This window comes from Propithecus coquereli, unplaced genomic scaffold (assembly GCF_000956105.1).
Source record: "Propithecus coquereli isolate 6110/MARCELLA unplaced genomic scaffold, Pcoq_1.0 Scaffold195, whole genome shotgun sequence".
In the NCBI taxonomy this organism is placed as follows: domain Eukaryota; kingdom Metazoa; phylum Chordata; class Mammalia; order Primates; family Indriidae; genus Propithecus; species Propithecus coquereli.
The window spans coordinates 1,448,611-1,457,923 of NW_012144411.1; the positions used below are offsets into that span (position 1 = coordinate 1,448,611).

The window sequence follows — 9,313 nt, forward strand, 5'->3', positions numbered from 1 at the left end:
CCAATTTACTGTTTATTTTTCTCAAAACTAACATTGATATCTGGTGAAGGAATCATGAAATTGGAAGGAGGTGACCAGGTTCTGTCACTAATTAGTGCTGTGACCATGAGCAAGTTTTATACCTCTCTGAACTCAGAGTTTTCATGTACAAATGAGATGATAGCATTTAGGTTTTAAAAGTCCCTCTTGAATAAAAGTAAAATGTACTGCTTTTTTTCTCTCTTGCATATTGGTCCGTACCTAAATTTGTAATGTCCAAGTACTGATTCCTTATCAGAACCTTTTCATTAGTTTAAGTATTTTAGTACATACCTCACTGTGGGAAAAGAGAGAAAAAATCAGAATTAAACTTATTTTTTATTTATTTGATTCTGTTTACTCTTTCAGGTAGGCTCAGTTTTGACTAGGATATATTTTTAAGACTATTTGTCTGTAAACTGTCATTGTTCTTTTTTTGTTAAAATATATTCAGGTATACTACATTTACATTTTATACAGTTCATGAATTTAAGGAAAGTTGTATGTAAATTTTTTTTTAAAACTAAATCATGTTAAAAAACACTGAATTGTGTTGGCTAAAGAAATCCTATGGTGACTTCTTTTGTAAAATACAAATTTTTGTCTTACAAATGTGGATCATTATGCATCAGGTTTTCCCAAAGGGGGAACACTTTAGTGAACAATAGTTTACTTGACCTCTAGTAGGAAAAGAAAAGTAATGGTATGAGAATTATCTTTGGCTGAGAGAATTTGGTAAATTTAGAGAAAGGAAAAACATAAATACCGCATTTTTTTTCTTTTTTTTTTTTGAGACAGAGTCTAACTCTGTGGCCCTGGCTAGAGTGAGTGCCGTGGCGTTAGCCTAGCTCACAGCAACCTCAAACTCCTGGGCTCAAGCGATCCTACTGCCTCAGCCTCCAGAATAGCTGGGACTACATGCCAGCATGTAGCCACCATGCCCGGCTAATTTTTTCTATGTATATTTTTAGTTGTCCAGCTAATTTCTTTCTATTTTAAATACCACATTTTTAATTGACATTTACCCAGTTGATCTTCCTGGAGGTTCATTGCCCCCAGCACTTTACAACACTGGGCTGTTTCCTCTTTAGGACTTAAGCTTTGGAAGATAAGTTATACCAGCACATCTAAAATCAGTCTCTGCATTTCCTTGCCTCAAATGTGAGCGCCAGCTCACTCAGAACTAAACTGCAAAACACAGCCGGGACACCATTTGAGTCATTTGGTCTTGAAACACCATTTGAGTCATTTGGTCTTGAAACACATTATCACTCTGTCATTATTTTAAGAGATTTTCATCTAGGCATTTAAGACATAAACCACAGCATATTTGTCCCATTAGTGACTAGTGGACCTTAACTTTGGTATTCACATTAGGGTAATAAACCTTTGAATGTTGTAGAAATAGCTTGAAATATCCTTCCCTTAAAAATCACAATATTGAGTCAAATGGTAGACTCTTAACTACTATCTGAGGATGGCTTGTGTACATGTATGTATTAAGGCACTTTGTTTAAAAGTATTTATTAAATGTCTTAAATTTCTGGATATGTCCCTCAAAACATCACAAGCTATTTCTAAAACTGATAATTATTAATAAATGCAGTTATTGATCATTTCAGGTTTTCGGACAGACTGAACTAAGGCTTGGGCTTTTAACATTGGGGACTTTTTTTGTTTCATCTAATGAAATTTTGATCTGTTGAATTGCTTTCCTGATGTCAAAGAATCAGGAGACCATCTCTCAATAACTGAAATAAAAGGCAAAGCATACTGCTGATGTTAATAAAAGGAAAATCATTTGCTATATTGTAGATGTGCAATATAATTTCAATGTTACAGAAGCACTGCATTTTTAAGAAATAAAACCAAACATTATCTTGTTTTTGATCTCTAAATAGATATTGAAGTAATAAGCATTATAGGTAAACTTAGCTGCCTATTTTTCCAAATATGTTCAGAGTCACATCTGAAAGTAGGTCAGTCTGATAATTGGATAATAATGTGCCTATGACTTTATTAAATAAAGGGGAACAAGGTGACAGTGCAGACACCCCAGAGGTATACTTTAGCAGATATAGAAACAATAAGTCAGATTTATTAGTATCACGCAAATGTATCCTTCCACCAAAGACTATTAATGTGAAAAACTATGTAACTGGCATTTAAAGAATAACAAATACTGTCTTATCATCTGTTTTTTAGCCCCCCGAAATGATATTTTAGATTCTCTCTCACTTTCTTTCTCCCTCCTTCTCTCTCTTTTACTCTCCCTCTCTCCCCTTTCTTTAGCTTTTTGTTTGTTTTTGTCATGCCAGAGAACTGTACTTAGGAAGGGAATGTTTCTTATTTGTGCCAAGGGACTATTGATGACGATGCATAATGGCCAGATAGTAATTTTGCAGTGCCTGCTTTTTTTTATATTTCTAATACAAATGGGCAAAGCTATGAAACCAATTTACTAGGTTTTTCTGCTTTGAACATTATTTGTTGTATGTGTTAATTCTTTCTAAATAGTGCCTGGCACATATTATGTGCTATAAAAATGTTAGCTACTACTACTATCATTTATTATTATTATTAAATATCTATTGGTTGAAAACCAAGGAGTCAGTTAAATCATACCTCCTACTGTACAAAATGTTGGACAGAAGCTGAGAAAAATTCATCAATAAACAGTTTTGAGAACAAGGATTTATACTTTGGATCTTTAAATGTTATTGAAACTTTAATCGATACATCAAACTGTATGAAATAATTTAATTTGCAGAGTTGTATTTCTATATTCTATGTAACTAAAGCTATTTTTATATTATATTGATAGTTTTAAATAAAAATGGTCTGGAGGTTTGTTTGCAATTGTGTTGCCTTTCGATGCTGTCATCCAATAAATACTTACTGAATTTCTACCCTGTGCTGAGTACTGTTCTGGATGCTGGGAATATAGCAATAACAAAACAGCTTAAAAATCATCTCTACCCTCATGCAGTTTATGTTCCAATGGGAGAGGCAGACCACAGAGAAGTAAGTAAAATATGTTGATAAATGCTGAGAGTGAAAATACTGAAGCAAGAAAAAGAGATATGTAACACGCAGATGGGGTGGCTAGGAAAGTTTGCTCAGGTGACCCCAGACCCAAAGAAAGTGAGGAAACTAACCATGCTGATTTCTAAGGAGAGCAGAGAGAACAGTACAAAGGTTCTAAGATTCTATACTTTTAATGTAAACATAAGTCACTAGAACTTTTTTCCTTCCCTAAATCAGTAAATAAAATCATTACAACAAATTAAACATTTTCAGCTCCAATCTGTTGAAAAGAATTGATTCAGTGCTTATTAATAAGGTAAAAAAAGCTACATTTGTAAGTAGTTGCTTTCAGTTTTGTCTGTCTTCTATCAATAAATACATGTCAGAAACAAACTTGATATCATAAAGGAATATGTGATAAACATTGTCAACTCAGTTCAAATGTCTGAAGGGGAGAGAGTGGGAGAAGAGAAAATTGCCCTAGGAGCAGCAGAACACTTCCTTTTCTGTCCTCTGAGATACTTATGTACCCTTTGACCAGACATGGTTCCTTTGACCTTAACCTTCTTTGACATCTTAAAAAAGAAAGTCTTACCTGGAGTGTGATTCAGGTAATTTCCCGCTTCACTTTCTCCCTATGTGCCGATTAATGCTTCAAATTCCTTTAAAGGAGACTGAAACTTTTAATTTTTCAGATTTTTGCTCATAAAAAAAAGTTCTCAAGGTGTGGTATGGGGGACTTCTCCCTGTGACTGAGACTCTTTCAGGGGCTCCATGAGGTCAAAACTATTAATAGCAACACATTATTTGCCTTTTTCACTTTAATTCTGTCCTGAATGGACAGTAGAGTTTTCGAATGGCTAACGTGTGATATTGTAACAGACAGCATGCAAAAGCAGTGATGTGAATCCAACTTTTATTAAGCCAGACATTAGAGTTTCAAAAATATAAAATAATGCTATTTTTCTCACTACATTTTTGTTTTGAAAATGTATTTTTTTATTTAAAAGTGTTATTTATGTTTCCTATAATGGATTTGTTATTCTAAATGGATTACTACATATTTTTAAATTTTGTTCTAATTTTTGATATGGCAAATGTCAATACAACAAAAACAGAAGTTTCGCTGTGTCTTCAATAATTTTTAAGAGTAAAAAAAGGGATCCTGCAATCTAAAAGTTTGTGAACTACTCTTCTAAAATAGGTCATTGGTTCTCAACTCTGCACACTGGAGTTGTCCAGGGAATTTAAATACCGACGCTCCCACTTCCAGAGGTTCTAATTTACTCGTCAGGGCCTAATTCCAACAATAAATTAAAAAAAAAACAAAAGACCCCCCCCATCCCCTTTGTGCAGTCTGGACCCAGAACCACTGCTCTAGGTAGAATTATCCATTTAAATATGATATGGAAAAGAGGAACATCTTGAATTATGCTATGAGGGGTGCAACAGGAAAGAATGAGAAAGTGACTTACAAACGATCCCTACTTAAAGGAACAGAGTAAAGCAATTTCTACGATGAAAGTAAAGGGGATAACCCTGAGACCTAAAATTCGTATAATTTCACACTCTTGGCCTACTGCTCTGCCCTAGTTTCGACTGCTAGATTTCCTAAAACAGAACTGGCTCTCCTGGATCCCTTCCTGTGCCTCTCCCGCCTCGAACCCACTGCCTCCAAACCCTACCCTCCAAGCAGAGCGGGGGGGGGCTTAGACGTGAAGAGGCGGCACCGAGCGCGGGGGGCGAGGCACGTGTTGGGAGTCACGTGTCAGGCGCCGGGTTGCGGGAGGCGGTTGGAGGCGCCTGCGCAGCTTTTCGCGGGCCCCGCCCTGCGTGCGTATCTCCCATCATCCTGAGCGCTGCTTTCCCGCCAGGACGACGCCGAATCGGTTTTCCTTCCCTTCTTCGTAGCCTCCGCCCTCGATTTGAGTCGCCGCTGCCAGTTTTTACGTCCATCACCCCATCATGCAGCGTGAGCCTGCGAAAAAGAAGCCAGAGAAGTGGGCCGAAAAGCGGCTGTTTGATGCCTCGTCCTTCGGGAAGGACCTGCTGGCAGGCGGGGTCGCGGCGGCTGTGTCCAAGACGGCGGTGGCGCCCATCGAGCGGGTGAAGCTGCTGCTGCAGGTGCAGGCCTCTTCCAAGCAGATCAGCCCCGAGGCGCAGTACAAAGGCATGGTGGACTGCCTGGTGCGGATTCCCCGAGAGCAGGGTGCGTAAAGCGGGCCACGGTGCCTGCCTCTCCGAGCTCCCCGTCAGCTTCCTAGAAAAGGGAGTGGCTGGGAGGGGGGCGATTGCAGGCCCAACAGCCAGGTCTATGGGTGATGAATTTGTTTCTTAACCTTCCAGAATTTAGTTTCTCAATCTAGCAAGCTCTGTTTACTTAGGGCCAAGAAGGCCTATACGTGACTAGTCTGCTGCAGGGAGACCGCCCTGGTCTCTTTCTCTAAATTTCTCTGTTGCAGTACGATTTACACCTCCGCGCACTTCGCGCCTGGCCCAGAAAAAAAGTGGTTGATCTCTCAGGATTGAGAGAGATGCCATTAGGCACTCTGCTGTAACTAGTTAAGTTGCTTACATTTTTGTCGAAGTCGTATGCTTATGAGAAGTACACATATGGAAGCTTTGGAGCCTCTTAGTACTCTGCTATCTATCAGTGAAAAGAGGTTCTATTTATTCTTGAGAACTATTAAAGACCAGGGCTGAGAGTAACGAGGCATTTAGCACTGCACAAAATTTAAGGGGGCGCCCAAAAGCTCAGTAATCAAGATAAACAGTTTTTCAATGCAATCTTTTAAAAAAAATTATGCAAAAAATCCGTAATGAACAAAATATAAAAATTTTAATAAATACGGCATCAGTATTACCCATTTTTCTTTTTGCATCAGGCCCTGCCTTTATTCAAAATTTTATTTTTGTTCATCATGATTTTTTTTCCCGTTAATATTGAAATGATTTGAAGGAGTAAATAATGAAAGTGTTTTGTGAACATTGCTGCAGAATGGCTCTCAGGTTAGCTAAGGGGTACGTTTATCAGGAATTTTATATAATCACCCATATAGTTGGTTGGATTCAATTGAAAACTCTATACAAACTTCAAAAAAGAAATAGGCCTATTTATTGTGTGTTCTCAACACGAAGCGAGGCACCTTCGACTCCAATGCAGTCCTTTCTTCCATTCTTAATTCTAGGGCAGAATACCATAAAAAAGCACTCTGTTCCTAGATGCGTGGTTACAACTCTTCCTGACCTGTTGAGTGGAGAATATGGGGTCAGAGGTAGAATCTTAAGGCATCATCTACTGTGCCACTTGGAATGCCTGTCTGGAAGCTGAACCCAGATCTTTCATAGTTCACTTCTCCCATTCTCATTCTTTCTATCAAAGCAAGCTTCCCATTTCCCACAAGGTTTTTACAGGAAAAGCAGGAACCTATCCTTGGCTCATATTCTAAGCCCTCTCCAGAGAAGTAGCGGCCTCTTTATTATTAGCTTTTCTGCTTTAAATATTTAGCCAGGTGAAATGAAGTACTCTGGTCAGGTTGTGATGACCAATGCTAATTTATATTTTAAATGTGTTTTGCAATATTTAAACCTAAACATATTCAATACAGCTCTTGTAAATTGAGATCATTCTGGTCCCTGTTTTCTTTACCTTCTAAGATAAGGCGATCATAAACAGAACTCTAAGAAGATGTTTTCTGTTCTAATGTACAAGGCACTGTTGCAAGTACATTGTGGTATATCCTATGCAAAGGGATCGATAATTCACAACAGGGATACTATTGCCATCTAGAGGCATTTTTGGAAACTCGTGGGGGAATTTTTTGTTTAATACAAAAATAGAGAGGTGTAATCCTAAATTGCAGTGATGTGAAAGGCAAAGACCAGGGATACTAAACATCGTGCTGCTATACTCAGGCCAATCCTGCACAGTAAAGACTTAACTCTGCAACCTGAATGACTGTTAGATCTTCCACTGGACATTGATGTAGCAGTAAAACATGTTCGTGATTAAACCTACAACTGAACTGTGATTGGCCTCTCAACACAAACTGTCTGGGGCTTACTTTTAGTATACACTGATTCCAGTAATGCAGCTACCGTGTAAGGAAGGAGAGGGAAAACTGTACTTTTCTTTGTTCAGAATTTTACTGAGAGTTCTTCATCACTGTGAAAATTCATGTCAGCAACTCGGCTTGTGGTATGTGGTTACCACTTGTACAGATTGACTATCTCTTATTTGAAATGGTTGGGCTAGAGATGTTTTGGATTTCAGATTTTTTGTCTGTTGGAATATTTGCACTATATGTACGGGTTGAGTGTCCCTAATCTGAAATCCAAAATGCTCCAGTGAACATTTCCTTTGAGCGTCATGTCAGTACTCAAAAAGTTTTGGATTTTGGAGCATTTTGGATTTTGGATTTGGTGATTAGGGATACTCAACCTGTATCATCTGTATGTGTAACTATTGCATTCATGATTGCATGTATATATACACACATATTTATTAAGCCCATTTTCAAAATGTCAGTGTGTAGCTTAATTACAACTGATTCATTTTAAATAGAGGCAAGCATATCACTATTATGTCTATGGCATGGTCATGGCCCACCAATGTCTTTATTAAAAAACATTATAAATTCCTTTAATTTATCTTTTTATATAGCAGTGAAGGCATTCTATTAATTTTTTTCATTGGAGAAGAGATCATTATCTTTGAATTTTATTTCCGGATAGTAAAGGGAATATTGTAAGATGTTTAAAATATTAGAGGGCTTGAGCCTGGTAGGATTGAGAATCACTATGCTCAATCATTCTGGAATTTTACTGGGCAGTCATACTCTGAGATTGTACTTTCTGGAATTTGCCACCTTTTTTGAAAGTCAAGACGCATAACCATCTCAAGTGTTCTGAAGTTTTTGTAGTTTTTTATGTTTTCTCTAATTTTACTGACAACTTTCTTTCTTTAGACAACATGAAATGAGCCCAAGACATGAAATTGCAAGGTATTACAACTAGATGCACTTTCTCTTTTTACCTTATCTTCGCTTTCTTTCCATTACAAGGATAGATCTCTTCATTCTCGCTCTGAATTTAGCTTTAGACATGTCTTTGAGTGTCTTTGATACTTTCTGTAAGCTTTTTGGGGCTCATAAAAGCTTCTGGATTTATCCTGTTATTCTTAAAGATTTAGTCTATTCTTTAGTTGATTTTATCACCTTCCAACTGTGTATGTGTACTTTAGCATGGCTTACACCTTTATTATATAAATAGTTCATGTTTATTGTAGAAAATTGGAAATAGAAGCAAAAAGTAAAATCCCTTAACATTTCAGTGTCTATCCTATGCTTTCTCACAGAACAAAATATGCATATGTAAATATATTTTAATTAAAATGACTCCTGTTAATATATTGTAAACATAGCCTTTTAAAGATCTGATCAGATCTCATTTTTAAGTCTCAAATATATTGTAAGCGTAGCCTTTTAAAGATCTTATCTCATTTTTAAGAGCCTACCAGAACTCTTCTCTTTTAAGAGTTCTTGGCTAGGAGTTTAGCAGCCATCTTTCATCTGGACTTTTCCAAACCTATTTTTCCAAAGACTAGAACAATGAGGTTTTGAAAAATACCCTAGAGTAGTTCACCTTGAAGATGATATTTTTGGTGTTATGGAAACAAAATATTAGGTATTTTATTTATATGTACCTTAAGTAAAATGGGAAAATGAATTTTACTGAAATTTAATGTAAGAATTGGCACTGGCACCTCTGCTTAGGCCAATGTCAGTTACAACTCACAAGACACTGAGGCATCCTGAAAAAAAGAGTGGGAGTTACACATGGTAGAATGACAGGCACCCTACCTCAACTATTATATAATAAATACATTATAGTTTATGTTTTCCCAAGTAAGTGGTCTTATAGTTTCTATTATCAGGTTTTAACTAAATCCTCAAAGCATGGACATTTTTAAAATATTCTGCCATAAAAGTCAAATCAAGAATAATACTGATTTCAAATGAATCACAAGAAAATGACATAACTGATAACCATTTACTCCAAGAAATAACATATTAATTAGTTCATCAATCACATTACATTCGATATTGAAACAATAACAACCTGATCAGACCTGAGACAAGAAGACAATTTAAAATGATAAAGAAGTCTATTTGAAATATAGATTCATATACATTATTTTTTGAAGATTTAATATTTTATTCAATATACTTGAAACAAAATTTTGCTTATCAGCAATCCAAGTTGCTTA

General features: G+C 36.7%; 1 protein-coding gene across 1 annotated transcript in view; it reads left to right on the forward strand.

Annotated features, from left to right (window-relative positions):
* Positions 1 to 4,880: 4,880 nt before the first annotated feature.
* SLC25A31 (solute carrier family 25 (mitochondrial carrier; adenine nucleotide translocator), member 31) overlaps positions 4,881 to 9,313 on the forward strand; it is an 80,383-nt gene continuing 75,950 nt past the window's right edge. The window contains exons 1-2 of the mRNA XM_012643280.1: positions 4,881 to 5,254; positions 6,234 to 6,313. Coding sequence (XP_012498734.1) covers positions 5,011 to 5,254; positions 6,234 to 6,313 — 324 coding nt within the window. The 5' untranslated portion in view covers positions 4,881 to 5,010. The remainder of the gene's footprint in view (positions 5,255 to 6,233; positions 6,314 to 9,313) is intronic.